Consider the following 16,606-nt stretch of genomic DNA (forward strand, 5'->3'; position numbering starts at 1 on the left):
AGGGCCATTTACATTTATGACTTTTTTCGCAAAGCATTTCAATGCTTTTATCAAATTAGTTCTATCAAGAGCACACTTTCAATTGTCGAAGTGGCTCTGCTATTAAAGAGTTTGAAGATTTCTTGCCCTTCATGTGTGGCGTGAAGAAAAAAAAAATTGGAAATATTGAACCCGAGAGAGAAACACTGGTGGGGGTTGGCGCACTTGCATTTTTCTTGCTGATATGGCCTGAAGAGACCACAAGTAAATATTCAACCAAATATACACATGGAATGAGTGTTTGCAGCAATACTGGTGCACATTAGTAAAAATTTGTAGAAAATCAGACGATATCCATTAAAGTCCTGAATATTAAAATTTCAGTGCTGCCATTGCTGGATGAGAAGACTATGTAAAAACAGTTCATGACATCACTGCCAGACAATTATACACAGACAAGATAAAGAGAATTGATCATAAACAGTATATTTTCCTTTGACTTGCTACAATGTACAATTACACATGTAAAGGGTAATGTCCCCCCTGCTTTCTGAGAGAGGCAAGTCTAGTTTAACTTCACTACAAAATGTGTAAATATGTCGAATCCTGACAAAATTTGTGTATTCCTGCTGTGACACCAAAAGTTGTTGTAGATGAAGATTAGTTTTGTTATCCAGCAACACCGACACTAAAAACAGAAATTCATAGCTTTTGGAATGGAATGTCTAATTTTCCTCACACTTTCACTGATGGGTTCTACTAATCTTGCTGCATTTACTCAATTCACACATATTTTGGTGACCATGTCCCTATCGTGTGAGAATGCATCTGTGCTTAAAGGAGAACTCCGGATGATTTTCAGATTTTTACATTTGAATAAGTATAAATTAGTTATGCTGAGGACAGAGTTTCAGAATTTATGATGATTGGGATGCAGAATAAAAATATTTTTGAAATTTATAACAAATTGCAATGAATAAGGATGATGACATCGCAGGATCACCATACAATTTTAAGAATGCATGAGTTGGGGATCAAGGAAGCAGAACAACAGAAGAAGGCATGCATAGAGTATACATACTGTGAACTCACAAGCAAGCGGTATTTAAATGGAATTACACTACATTTTTGAAATATGTGAGCCTGCTAAAGTACATTGTAGGTCATCATCCTTGTTCAGTGTAATCTGTTTAAGGTTTATCAAAGTATTGCTTCTCTGCTTAAGAACAACAATAAATTCCACAAATCTCTATATGTATGGAGCTGTTGATTTATGTACTACATGATGAGAAATTATGAAAATCATCTGGAATGCCCCTTTAAGGAGGTACATTATCAGAGCCAGATCATGACACTTGCTGCGTTTGGACTGAAAGAGCAGACAGGACTTATCATAATCATTTGAATAAACAGCACACGTTGATGTTTAACTCTTTATGCACCACAGTGTAAAACCCCTGTGAGCCACATTATTCTAAGACTGCAGTGCAGGCTTGCTTTGGAAAAACATTCTGGTTTTCAAATCTATGTAACTTCTTATAGATTTTTGTCACACTCGTTTGTTACAAAGTTGTAGAGAATATGGCAGGCTTTTCTTTGATGTAAATCTTGTGATAAAATCTGTAATCACTTTCTTTCAAATGGCCAGTTAATTACATTATTGTCCAGGTATGACTTTTGCACACAAAAGAGTGACAGAAACTTAGAATTCAATCGCAAATCCAACAGAAAATACCCCTTGATATTCAATTACCAAATAGTGTGATACAGTACATACTGTACACATGTGTAGGTGCATGTGACAGGAATGAACTGCCAGTGATAAGAATGAACTGCCAGTGATCAATTCATTGCATTTTGGCATTTGGCGACTTATCAATTGGTTTGGGTTGGTTTGTGCATTTGAGCAAAATATGAGAACTTGGCACATCACTGACCAAGTCAAGCGTGCGAATATGGCACATATTAAAGATTTCAGCACATTGAAGTATTAACAAACTGGGTTCAAACAATGTCAGTGTTGCAATGCATTGGGGCTTCTTCAAATAAGTGTTGGACAGTTGATCAAATGAAATGGAAGTGTGTTGCATCACTAAACAGTCATCTTTGGGTTTCTGTACGGTTGACTTTGTGGGTTTGAAGGGGGAAAAGTGAAAAATAAACGTGTCTTCAAAATTTTTCGCTTGCCAATTTGGTAAGCATTTTTTCTTTTGCTCTGAAACACTTTCCCTACTCTGATTTTTCAGTTGCCGCATGCAATTGGGTCAGATAGCACTAAGAATTTTCTGAAATACAATCTACCTATTAAATCAGTAGGTCCTATTAAATCAGTAGGTCCTATCGTCAGATTGTTATGACTTTGATTACCTCTGACTTCCGGATCCTTAATACGGCGACTTTTCTTGCCCTTTTTTCGTTTGTGCTCACGTTTCACATGCTTCCGCAGCATGTTCCGCTTGTGGAAGGCAGCCGGGCACAGGTTGCACCGGTACATGAACTGGTCGCGGCCCACTCCGTGAATGCTCATGTGCATGCGGCAGGAGGAGGACTGGGAGAACGTCTTGTAACAAATGTGGCACTGGTAGGGTCTCTTTCCTGTGTGCGTCATCATGTGTCTTTTCAGGCCGCCATTGTCGGAAAAAGCTTTGCCGCACACATCACACTTATACGGTCTTTCCCCTGTGTGGGTTCGCAGATGTATTGTCATGTTGGAGATGTACTTGCCACAGAGTTTACAGGGTCTCGCACGCCTACTCAAAGGCCTGTCCGGTTTGCCTCTGTTCTTCCACACATTCTCCCGAGGAAAGGAATGCACAGCTGGTTCGAGATTTGTATTGAAATGGATGGCATGAGAACCTGTTGGATCCACACAAAGAGATAGAGAAAGAGTGTACACAATTGCAGTAAACTATACGAAATAGTGAGAAGGGTAAAAAGCCATGGTGATTACAGATGTATGACATTTGTCATTAAAGAAAAAGGTCTTGACCGCATTCACCAGCAATCCCCCTCTGACCTTACAATGCACATCCGACATCACTGACATTTTGTCCTTTACTCTTTTTATGTCATGATGTACAAAGGAGGAGAAATCATTTCTCTGTTTAATCAGATAATACTTGTCCAGTAACAATTTTCTAGAGATTCACGGCAAAGTGAAGAATTATTTACACATATTATAAGCATATTTTTCAAAGATTTCAAGATACTCATCCCCTGTATTTACAGTACATATCATTAAAGATTACACCATTAAGATTTTATAAAAGTACAAACAACCATCGATTCTATATTTTATAGGTTTACTAAATTCTTCAAAGAAAAGCAATATAAACATTACTCCGTTTCTCCATAGGGGGATCCTGGGTATCTGCCTTTGCAAGTGTGAGGTGCATCGGATATACATGTACTTGATCCTTCTGTTGACGACTACTGGCAAGTGAGTCAACTTGCTCAGATGATTCCCTTTGAACAACTTGTAAACCTGTATCTGAGTGAAGTTAAATAGTGAGCATAGTGTTAATCATGATAATGTAGCTCCTACATGCGCAATGCACTGCAGTCATACACCTGTACTGTAGTCAGATGGATGAGTAACAAAATGTGCTTTTACAAATTGATTTGTAAGGACTGCAGCATGCAGAGAAATTATGCTTCAATAATGCATGCAGTTTCATACTAATAAGATGATGTCTACACGCTGCACTCACTTGTAGCAAATCAGAGAGGGGATGATGGGATGAGAACGAGAAATTTGAGTGCACTTCTGCAATGCACAAAATGTAATTGTCTTTATGTGAGAACCACCATAATAGGATGGTTCTCACATATCATATTACGGTAGTATATTACATTGTAATATTACCATTTCAAAAGGTAGTATATTACACTACCATTTCAAAATCTTTGTAGGATTCATGGTGTTGGCACTTCACTCCCCCTACCAATGTACACACACAAACATACACACACATACACCACACACACACACACACACAAACACACAAACACACACACACAGATTTACATGTACTTGATCTATGTACATCGATTCTGCTCACTGAAGCTGGAAATAGAAAGTATTAGAGCCCAGATAACGTGTACCCCAAGGAAACAGATATCAGGCTGTTAAAAAAACAAACAAACAAACAAACAAAACACACACACAAAACATTCAAACATAAAAAAGATATGTACACCTATATTTTTAAATGGATACTACGAAGTTACATCAGATGAGTACGTTGTAGCAGAAAACAGCGGACCTCTAGACCCTGTTGCTAGAAACTTGACTTGCTGTCAAACGCAACTTCACATTAAATACCAGTACTGCAGGCACAGAGCATTTGACTGCTTTTAAAGAACCTTGCATTTCATTGCAGTTTACTTTTGATTCTTGTTCACTGATCCGAATTAAAAAAATAATAGCTGATGCTCTCAAAAAGGTACCAAATGTATCCTTTCAGCCACTAAAGTGGCCCCATAGCAGTTTATGGATTAATGCCTATTATTAAACCCATTCCTTACCGGAACCTGGTGTACAAGGATCCCATGGCATCAACTGATATAAAAGGAACCTGGCATACCAGGTTCCCAAAATGTACACAAGAGCCATGCATTTGCGGCCTAAATTCATTTTTTTTTTTTTTTTTTTTTGCTGCCCACAAATATGGTTTTGATAGGAAAATTGAGTTTCTTTGATCAATATCTTTTCTCTTTCTGTATGAAAACTGTGTGATTCACAGTATTATTCACCTTTTATAGCCAATGTAGTGTGCACTTGTTTTAACATGAAACTTATAGGAAGATATGCGGAGCAATCAATGCAGAGCTCAGTTGATTTTGGCTATTGCTGACCCCATTCAGGTGCATCTTTCTCTGTGTACCGTGAACGTCCATAATTTTGCACGATTAATTTTCCAGGCTGAGCGGCTCAAAAGCACATTTGCGCAACCATCAACCCATTCAATACGTGCAGAGAAAATCTTGAAGGTATTTTTGCAGGTTTTCGAATTGGCGCTAGTCAGAAGTCTTGCAAAAATATATTTTTTTAAATTAATGTACCACAACAAATTCTGTTTACAGTATGAGAAATAATATTAACACACTGGTAGTGACTATGCCCTTGTTGCTACAATCTCGGCAGTTTGTATTACAAAGCAACCAAAAACACAACTAGCTATCAAAGTTGCATTTGATATTTGTGTACGAAATCAAATACAAGTCCTTTCAGCAATGTATAAGTCCATTGCTGAAAGGACTTGCTTTATAAACATAAAGTTATGTACCATTTTGGGGACTTGGGTTTTATTTTTCGAGTTGTGTTCAAACGCCAAGTTTCTGGCACCATGACATGAGTTGGAAACACAATTTCAAAAGACCTGTACCCTCCCCTGGGACTGCAACAACAAAGTTTCGTCAATTCTGTACAACTAGCATGCTTCACAAACTAATTTAAGTAGTTACCTCTGGCTGCATCCTGTTCAGCTTGTTCAACATTTTCAAGGTGTGCGCGAGTTGTTAAATGTCTCTGTAATTTGCTGGGCCTCCCAAATATTTTCTTGCACACTTCACATTTATTCATATTTTCGCTCGGCATCTTGATTCCATGCTCAAGCAGGTGAAAGCGAAGGGAGGACTTGAGACCAAAAACCTTCAAGCACTTGTGACAACGGAAAGATGTACGCGATTCTCCAGCCTCACTCACAAGCTTTGATGACTCTGGTATTGGAGGATGCTCCTCATAGATATTATCCTTTTTGTGCTGACAATAGCGTCCACTCAGTGCAGTGTAAGTAGCACATTTCTTTGGATTCCGTTGGCTTGTAGAATTCTCTGCTCGCATGTGGATCACAACATGTCGGATCATATCAGACCTGCGAGCAAAACATTTGCAACACTCCTTACACTTGAAAGCCTGTCCTCCAGTGTCCCTTCGGACGAACGTAATGTACAATTCGTTGTCGTCTTCACCTTCATCAGCACTGCTGTCACTGTTGTCGACAACACTGCCTGGAACTACAACAGTATTGCCAAGAGTATCTATACTATTGCCAGGAATATCATCATTGTTAACAGAGTTATTAGGCAGCATGTGTGCTGTGCTGGAATTTCTAAGAGCTTCTAGTTTTCCTTCTTCCTCAGACAGGTCTTCAGATCCTGAAGGGAAATCTCCCTCTTCCACTTGTACTTTTGAGCCTTCACTGTGAGAGTCGACTTCAATGAATCCGTCAGAGTCTATACCATCTGGATTTATGTACACAGTATAAGAAGGAACAGGAACAAATAGGTTTACATACTGTATGTACGGTATACAATGTATACGTAAAGGGCTGGACGTTAGCAGTGGCCTGGGCCACTTAAAAATGATGTCTGGCCAACAAATTTCCAAAAAGGTTATCTTTTGACTGCCCTATCAGTACACTAGGATTCAAAATGGAATGTTGTTAAATCATTCCTTTTTATTTTGGGGCAACCAAAATGTCAAATTTTAGGATTTTAAACGGCCGAATCAGGCCATCAAATGTTAGTGTAAAGCCCCGAGATAACTCTGGATTCAGCTCTAGGGAAACAGTGTGTGGGGAAACACAGAACTAACAATGTCATCAGTATCCAAAGCAAGTGACTGAATGGAATAGTATACTGATTCAAAGATTCTATTAATTTTCGGGTTCTGGGTCCCCCAAGGGCCCCTAAAGGGGGCATGGCGTCAATTTGAATATAAAGCGAGACTCTATCCACCTATGGATGCTCCCTCCTAAATTTGGTTTAAAAAAAATCTGGGTTTTGCCATGTAAAAGAAGCTGAAAATGTTACTTAATGCATGATGGACAACAAATGATTATAACTATGCATTCAAAAAAACAAAAACAAAACTAGAAATGTTGCTATGGCGACTGATGCCTCCGCCATAATGCATGATTCTCCCAATAGGCGTATAGTACAATGTCGTCACAATGTGTGATCCATGACAGTTTCACATAACTGGGAAAATATTGAAACGACAGGTTTGTCAGAAATTTCTTGAATTGGGTTTGCTTTAATTTTTTAAGAGTGCAGGTACACTTTTATGATGGGGAATTGAAAATTTTTATTTGAATTCTGACAGACCTTTTTATAAGTTTAAGCATTGAGTAATTTCCAAGGTACAGTATGAAGAAAGAGTGTAATGACGGTACAAAATGGATTTTTTTTTTTTTTTTTTTTTTTTGGGGGGGGGCATTGAAACCTGGCCTTTGACCCTTAACCTTTGACCTTTGACCTTCTGGCTGGAAATTTCCCAGAGAATCTCCATTAGGTAATGCATGTATTAATTTTTGAAACTAATAATGCAAGCATTGCATAAACTAGTATATGAGGGAAATAGTAAAATTTTGAGGAGATGACCTTGACCTTTGACCCCTGACTATTGACCCATGACCCCTAAATTCCCTAGATAATCCCTGCCAGTCAGTACATGCGTATGTACCAAGTTCCATGAAGATACATTGAACCATTTGCGAGACTAGAAATGTCGCTTTGGCGACTGGTATGCCTCCGCCATAATGCATGATTTTCCCAATAGGTCTAGATAGTACATGTGGACAATGTGTGATTACATTTTCACAAAATTGGCAAAATATTGAAATGACAAGTTTGTCACAAATGTGTTGAATGTTCACCTTCCTTGACCTAGGTTTAATTGGATGAATAGGAGAGCATGTATCTAGGGATTTAAGGACTTTAACTCGACTTTGACCTATTCATACATTTAGGCATTGAGTAATTTTCAAGGTACAGGTGTGGAGAAAAAGTGCAATTTCTGAATTGAATAGTAAATTGTTACCATTTTCATCTGGCCCTTGACCCTAAAATTCATAAGATAATCACTTTCAGGTAGATCATGCAAAATATGTACTAAGTTTCAAGATAACTTGAGCCACTTCCGAGATATGGAGGAAAAAGTTCGTTCAGCACTTTCACTTGATCTTTGACCTTTTGACCTTTGAGGCAAAAAAAGAAGAAAAAAAAAAACTTTCCAGAGAATTTCTATTAGGTTACACATGTATGCATACAATGTACACCAAGTGTTAAAAAAAAAATAACCCTGCTGGCATTGCATGATAGGAGGGAAATAGTAACATTTTGAAGTGTTGCACTTGACCTTTGACCCCTGACCTTTGACCCCACGAACCCTACATTCTCTAGATAATCACTTCCAGTCAGTATATGTATATACTATGTTCCATGAAGATACCTTGAACAATTTTCCAAGGTATGGAGAAAAAAAAAAGTTTTAATATTTTTACTTGACCTTTTGACCTTTGACCTCATGACCCAAACTTTCACCAGAGAATCTTAATTGGGTAATACATGTATACACTAAGTTTCAAGAAAATATCTTCAGGCATTCAATAGATATGGTGGAAATAGTGAAATTTTATGTATTTGACCCTGACCTTTTGACCTTTGACCTTTGACCTCATGACCCAAACTTTCACCAGAGAATCTTAATGGGGTAATACATGTATACACTAAGTTTCAAGAAAATATCTTCAGGCATTCAATATATATGGTGGAAATAGTGAAATTTTATGTATTTGACCTTGACCTTTTGACCTTTGACCTTGAGCATGTGCACCCAAAAGTTGATAGGCACAACTTCACCCCCTAATACACATACATGCCAAGTTTCATTAGGATACCTCAATGGGTTTTGATAGTTACCTTGTCCACAAAATTCATTACGGACGGACGGAAGGACGGACGGACGGACGGACGGACAACCCGAAAACATAATGCCTCCGGCACCACTTCGTGGCGGAGGCATAAAAAGTGATATTGCAACATTTTCACCTAACCTTTGACCTTTTGACCTTTGACCTTATGACATGAAACTCTCTCTGGAGAATCTCTACGCAGTAGTACATGTCCACACCAAGTTTCAAGAAAATACCTTTGGGCATTGCATAGATATGGAGGAAATTGCAACATTTGTAGCATTTGACCTTGACTGTTTGACCTTTGACCTCTTGCCAATGTCACTAAAATCTACTCAACTAATTGTCCTATCATACATCATCCTTGGACCAAGTTTGGTGAAAGCTGCTTCATCCAGTTTTGAGTTATCACGTAAAAAGATAAATTTTAGGATTTGACCTTGATCTTTGACCTTTGACCTCTGTCCGATTTCACTGAAAAAAACTAATCAAGTAATTGTCCCATTATACATCATCCTCCAACAAAGTTTGGTGAAATTTGCTCTATCCAGTCTTGAGTTATCGCGTAAACGGATACAATATAAATTTCATGATTTGACCTTGACATTTTACCTTTAGCCGATTTCACCCAAAATCTAATCAAATAATTGCCCCATCATACTTCATACTTGGACCAAGTTTGGTAAAATTCCAGTAAATATTACTCAAGTTATCGCATAAACGAAAGCGGACGGACGGACGGACGGACGGACAACCCAAAAACATAATGCCTCCGGCACCACTTCGTGGCGGAGGCATAAAAAGTACTCTGTGAACACACAGCCATCAATAATACATTTATGATGGACCAAACAATCCTCAACTTTGATTACCATACTAAATACACTTGCACATGCACAAGCATGCAATACAAGTGACATATGAATTTATATTGCCAATGAGAGAGGAAGACAAAAGTCCAGAAAATTGAGAGAAAAACAGAGTGACCTCTTTGACCCCGATTACAGTGCGGGGCTGGGCCGAGCCGCGGCCGAGCCCAGCCTCAATTGCGAGGCCGAGCCCCGCAATTTTGTCCGTTTACACTGCCGGGCTTGGCCGCGCTTTTGATTCAAATGTTTCAATATTTTGTCGTAGTGGTGCTCTGCTTGTAAACAAATGCAATTTGGTATAGTCTGGTTTTCAGACTCTTTGCCAACTTGATTCCGTGGCAACGAAGTCGCCGTTCAGGCAAAGGCCTTTGCCGAAGGAAAAATTGTTTGCAGGACAAAACCACCTTAAACTATACTAGTTTTTGACGTTGAGGTGGTTAATATCCTGAATAGCGAAATAGTACAGGCACAGGGTTTGGAAGCCAGACTAAAATTGGCCGCGCATTTGGCCCAGTTTGCGTTTACACTGAGAAAAGGCCGGGCTCGGCCGCGGCCAAACCACCTCCAGAGCGTGGCCAAATGCGAGGCCAATTTTGGCCTCGCATTTGGCCTTTTGTGCGTTTACACTGAAATGAAGGTGGGCTCGGCCGCAGCGGAGCCTCGCACTGTAAACGGGGTCTAGGAGAGTTTCCTCTCTTCTAACTTGACGATTTACCTTGCATTTCTTCTGATGGTGATGTTGCTGGCGACAAAAAACTTGGCACCAGTTCCGCAGTTGACACTTCTGCCGACACAAGGTCAAAATCATCTTCTCCAATATTTTCTCCATTTCCTTCTGTGTCACCTTTCCTGCCTTCATTTTCTCCTCCATCACCTTCTCCTTGCTCTCCTTCCTCAAAGTGTTCCTGTTTAATCCATGAGACATCCATGGTGTTGGGCTAAAGTTCTCGCACAGTTCCTGCAAGATTTTCCATATAAAGTACATGTAGGTGTAAAAGAGAGAGAGAGAGAGAGAGTAGTAACAATTCTAACAAACATACACTGTACTCTTAAAGGTGAAATCCAGTCTAAATATAAGTTAGTCTGATAAGAAAGAGTAAAATATTACAAGTTCAATGGTGTAATTTTGATCGAAATCGGATGAAAAATAATGAAGTTATAAGTTATTCATAGTTACTCAATATAGTTATTCATGCCACATAAAAGGCCATCGGCTCCAATTTACAAAAATGTCATGCCGCGAATACCGTAAATCATGTTTTACAGTCGTTTGCTGTAAAACTTTGCAATTTCCAGTATGTAAGTCACACGCAATTATACCTGAAGCTCAAATCCTTGTACAAACTAATAACTATTCTGAAGTTATTCAACAAGGAATAACATGTTTCAGACTTCAATGACAGAAAATGGAATTTTTGTCCTTTTTTTTTTGTACACGATCAATAGAAAATTACGAGGGTATGACATGGTTAGCTCACTCATTTTCATTTTATATCCACTGTACAAGAACTGTCTTTTTTTTTTCATCCTGTATAAGCTGTATAAGCTGTTATTTTTGCAAGGGTTTTATTTTCGCAAATTTCACAAATTACATTGTACACTCAGATCGCGAATTTCACATGCGAAAATATTGCATTGTGCTAAAAGGTAATACTGCCTTAAAAATTCCTTTGGCGTCAATTCACAAAAATGTCTCTGACCTCTTCATTCACGAAAATTTGTGTAAGCAAAAATAACAGCTTATAACAGTACCGGTACTATTATACAGAATATGCGTTTTTAACAGACTTCAGTGACAATCATACAATGTGTGTGAGATATCTAATTTAAATAAAACTGGATTGCACTCATTTAATGCATTGATTGGCAAATTAAAGGTCAATGTACAGTAGCATCACGGTCATAGGTCACAGAAAAGTGGAGTATTTTCTTACATTAAGGGCCTACAAGTGAGATTCATGATTAATCATTGATTGATTCTTATATCAAAATTTGTTCAGTGTCGACATTGTTTTGTGTTTTTCGCTTCCAGAATGCAGGAGAACTCTTGTGGCTCTATGCTCGATAATACATGTAACACGCATTTCAGCTAGCTGCTGAAGGTTGCAATACTGCAGGCCTCAAATTTTATCAAATTTGGGTGAAGGTAACTTTTCAGTGAAGAGGTATAATTCCAGTAATATCAGCCTCATCAGAATGTACACAACAAAGCAGAATTCAGAACGTACACAACAAGCGTTATGAACATTTAGTACAAATTTGTAGCACATATTCACAACTCATTTCCACGCAAACACTTCACATTTTGCACTGTAATGCAGCACTACACTTCTTCCCTTTTTTTTCCCTCATTCTTCCCTCTCTCTCTTTATTGCCACTCGGTGAGTGGTGACTTAATCATATTCTTACATGTAGTATGTCATATTTGTTTAGATAATTATTTCTGAGGCCATTTTCCTCGTCAAGCATTTGCTTATGGTCTCCTGTATTTCTGATATCCAGAGTTGCTTAATTTGTCTTTTGAACAATGGACACAAAGGATCCTACAGATATGTTTGCATAAAATATTACTTATATGCATAAAATAAATGGCCTGCTTGTTTTCACTTTGCATTGTTAGAAAAATGTTGGCCATCTGAATTAATAATTTATCTGTTTTAACTGTCAGATTCAAATCATATTGTGCTCAATTAGTTTGTTCAATTGACTTTATATTTCATTTACACGTATAATGAAAAATTCCGAAATCAAATCAAAGCAGTGCAACGGTGCAACGGGTCTCTAGCAGTGCAACGGGTCTCTAGCTAGCTGGGGCTGCAGGGCAAGGTGCAAAGAACAATGGGGCTACAGCAGCCTAATGCCTGAAGCCGCACAGTCTCAAAACTGAGGTACAATGTATATTGTATGTTTAACTGTTCATCATTATTACATACATAAATTGTCACTATATAAAGCTTCAGTTCTATGAAGGTTTATGATAAAGAAAATGACAACAGCGATACAGTGTGTAGTTCAGTTCTGTTTCAACGAGAGTACAAAATGATTGTAGTCTAGCATACTCGACTGGAATGAACAGTATGAAGACTGAACAGGTCCAATAACAATTTCACCCTTAGATTATCTTTAATCATTATGCCAATATTATGACATGAATAATTTAAATTCAAAGTTATATGCTTAATTCCATTCATACAATTGTATTTTCATCTTCACTACATATAAGCATTCCCTATCTGTTTCAGGCCAATATTTCATTAAAAAAAAAAACAGATATTGAACACAAAATGTGTGAAATCTAGTAGTTTGTCGGTAATTGCCACACACTTTTGTTCATAATGAGAACCATAAAGCTAACTTGACGAAAAAAAAAAATCGCATCATCTCAAAACTGAATAAATTCTCTAATCACTCGTGGAGACCTTTTTTGGATACAAGAGCATGCTGTGTGAAGAAATGTGGTGGTAACATGTACAAGTACAGTAACAGGTATGTCTGGAGAAAAATAATTGTGACATACAGATGTACATGTAAGAGGGCATCCTACTTAGAATATGAGGGCGCCCTCACTCAGATTATTACATAATATGTAAGTTTAAACCCTAAGCTTTCAAATGATCTAGGACTATGACATGACACATTAATAATATAATCAGAACTGGCCATCAACAATCCTGTTTCTGAAGGCCTATGTGACAGAGATGGGTACATAATTGTACAACAGTTGAGTAAACTTTTAGCATTTTAACCTGACCTTTGATCCCATGACCCTAAAATTCACTGTCAGGCAGTATAGGCCTACAATACATACAAACATGTAAGTTTCATAGTGATGCATTGAGGCCACTTTCGAGATTAAGAAGTGAAATATTAGCATTTTCACTTGACCTTTGACCTATTGGCCAAAAACTTTCCGTAAGAATCTCTTGTGGGTAAATGTGTAAACCCTAATTAAGTTTCAAGAAAATACATTCAGGCATTGCATATTATGAGGGAAATACCTGTAATAACATTTTGAGGAGTTGACCTTGACCTTTGGTGCTTGACCTTTTACCTCATGACCCCTAAATTCCCACGAGAATCACTGTCAGGCAGTAATATGCACATATATGCATGTACCACAGAGTGTAAGTTCCATGAAGATTTGAAGAACTATTTCTGAGATATGAAGAAAGCGAGATTTTAGCATTTTCACTTGACTTTTGCCCTCAGACATACGGCCTAAAACTTAAAAGAACAGAAAATAAGTTAAATAACATTGAAAGAGAAATAAAGGAAAGTTAGAAGGAAAGAGAGAAGAGTCTAAAAATAGGAAGGGAAGAGAAAGCACAAAAAGTATGCACAAACACTGTACACAAACACAAACACACACACACACATACATCATAACAGACACTATATTCATGCTGATATATCTAAAACAACACTAATGCAGAAAGACTATGTGCATCCAGGCAAGGTACTAGCTGATGGAAAGAGCTAGAGAAAAAAAAAATCATAAGGATAAAATTACCATAATATAGAAAACTTGCGCGTGTCACAAGATTTGTTGAGATCACTACAGTCAGATCCAACCATCAGCTAGTCGCATGGAATGCAAATGTGTATAAATTTACCACCATACATTCTTGGCTTAATCTTGCCATTAATTTTGATGGAAAAATTTGTCATATGACTATTTACAATTTAAAAAAGAGAGCAAGCCCAGCTGAGACGGGAAAGGACAACTCAAACTTCTAGCTCTACATCTCTAGGGTCTATTTATACCTACTAACCTAGTCTGGAAAGCAAGCAAAATGGTAATTAACTCTAGGCCTACCCAACACTTGTGTTGCACAAGTTTTAATTATAGGGATTTAGGCCTATACGAGTATCAACGTTACACACCTGTGGGCTGTAGCTGTAGCTGTACTGCACGCACATGCACCCATTCAGAGTATGGACTGCGACTGTGTATTTAAACGTTTAATAGAGCCTTTAGAGATTCTAACCGCTAGTCTGTGGTGGTCGGCGAAGCCCACCCAGCCTGGCGCAATGAACATGAACAACTGGACTTTTTATTCATGCATATCACTATATTTATATAATTAATACACGACAGCTAGTATCATTGTTAACATTTTTTGATATTATATACTTCATCCTAAACTGCTACAGTCTGTGAAAGGGTTCAAGTAGGCCACGGAAGGTGTAAAAGCAGGACCTAGATTGTGATCTTTCAACACCGCGCCAGTTTTCACATGGCTCCTAGGACAGACATGCACGACTTCGACTCGCTTTGTATTTTGCGTGGTCTCTCACGTCACCTCACTGCACACTGCACGCTGTAGCATACTCGTAGTGTATAGGCACAGTACAGACGTTCGAGTCCCGAGTGCGCGGACAGAACACATAAGTGCGTACGCCGTACGTGTAGTACGTTACAAATGCAATGCCAAAATGCACGGCTAACTTTACATTTATACTGCTTTTTTTCATGCCTTAGATGCACTTTAATACTTACCAAATTCCCGTGTTGTAGTACACAAAAGCTATAACCCGACAACAGATGGTAAACTCGAAGTCATGCGCTTGGACTTGGTCGGTTTTAGGGACCGTTTTACCAACCAATAATCAACATTCCGCGCGTTGGCCGTAATTGCACTACAGCACAGGCCCAGTAAAGCGCCAGTCCACCACGCACGTACAGAAGCACATTACGTACAATACGTTCACAATACACGGCGCAGTGCACTGTCCACTGACGACTAGAAGAACTAGACAACGTACGAGATATGGATTGGATTTCGTCTCGAAATGTATGTCAGGCAAACATAAACTGCTACAGTTCTACATTACACGATGTCTAGTTTGGTGTAACTGGCTTGCTAGGAAAGTCAAATCTTCATGTGTCCAGAGCTGACCATTTTTGCGGTCGACGACAGAATGCAGAAGGCCCCGACAAAGACTGCCAACGCGCGGATAATATCGCAACATGTATTGTATGTATTGTCCATGAGGTATTGCCACGGCGTACTGCCTGCATACTTCACGTACGTAACAGCGCTAGCCTCGTTACGCACGTACACAAGCAATACGGGAGCTTAGATAGAGAGAACAACGCGCAGTATCGTCGTCTACTCACATGCACTAACTGTATTAAATGGATAATGGCGCGGAGTTGTACCATGGTCTACAACACAGACACGTAGCGGGTCGCACACACATAGTATAGCGTACGATACGATGGAGTGCGCGCGCACCAGTGCAGTGCGTGCATGCTATGGTAAATTAAACGAATAAGATTCGGCAAGAAGGCAAGGGTCTACGGTCGACGCCAGGATCATCAGAGTTGAGCTAGCATGCCATTGGTTGAGAGGGAGTGGGCCGCGCCGTCAATACGCAGATCCGAGAGAAAGGCCGCCGCCCGTCCACGTACTGTCCAGTCGAGTCGAAGATACAGTAACCAGAGGCTAGAAAACGTTAGCCTGCAAAACTACGGCCATTTAAACAATGCGCCCACCCGGGTACCCGTACCCACGCACATCTACGTTCATAATTTAATATGCACACCTTTACGATTGGTGCAGGATACTTAGCGGGCCGTCATGATTTACCTATATTATGCATGAAGTATTATGGCCGGTGATGCGATTATTAAATTGGGAAGGTTAATTACCTAACAGTGTTTTTTTTTTAATCATTATTATCACTTCTTTCTTTTTTTGCAAACAATAACGAAGACTTTTATCAGTGACAATTCATAATTTGCACCTGCTCTCGTAAAATGCGCCAGTCGTTTCATGACACTGGGGGCAGCGCTACGACAGCGGGCCGTCATCGATTTACCTATATTATGCATGAAGTATTATGGCCGGTGATGCGATTATTAAATTGGGAAGGTTAATTACCTAACAGTGTTTTTTTTTTTTTAATCATTATTATCACTTCTTCTTTTTTCTGCAAACAATAACGAAGACTTTTATCAGTGACAATTCAGACTAAAACTAAAATAATTTCGATCTGATTGTATCCACAAGACATTTCTGAAGCGCCCTCCCCATATTATTCAGTAGTCTATAC

General features: G+C 38.8%; 1 protein-coding gene across 1 annotated transcript; it reads right to left on the bottom strand.

The window, feature by feature from the left end:
• Nucleotides 1-402: 402 nt before the first annotated feature.
• LOC140244026 (uncharacterized) lies at nucleotides 403-15,477 on the bottom strand. The gene is made up of 6 exons (XM_072323680.1): nucleotides 15,048-15,477; nucleotides 10,263-10,505; nucleotides 5,446-6,225; nucleotides 3,320-3,469; nucleotides 2,347-2,835; nucleotides 403-413 (listed from the first exon to the last, which is right to left on the bottom strand). The coding sequence occupies exons 2-6, from the start codon at nucleotides 10,474-10,476 to the stop codon at nucleotides 403-405; spliced, it is 1,644 nt and encodes a 547-aa protein (XP_072179781.1). The 5' UTR covers nucleotides 10,477-10,505; nucleotides 15,048-15,477.
• Nucleotides 15,478-16,606: the final 1,129 nt, after the last annotated feature.

The sequence above is a fragment of the Diadema setosum genome, chromosome 20 (assembly GCF_964275005.1).
Source record: "Diadema setosum chromosome 20, eeDiaSeto1, whole genome shotgun sequence".
Taxonomy (NCBI): Eukaryota; Metazoa; Echinodermata; class Echinoidea; order Diadematoida; family Diadematidae; genus Diadema; species Diadema setosum.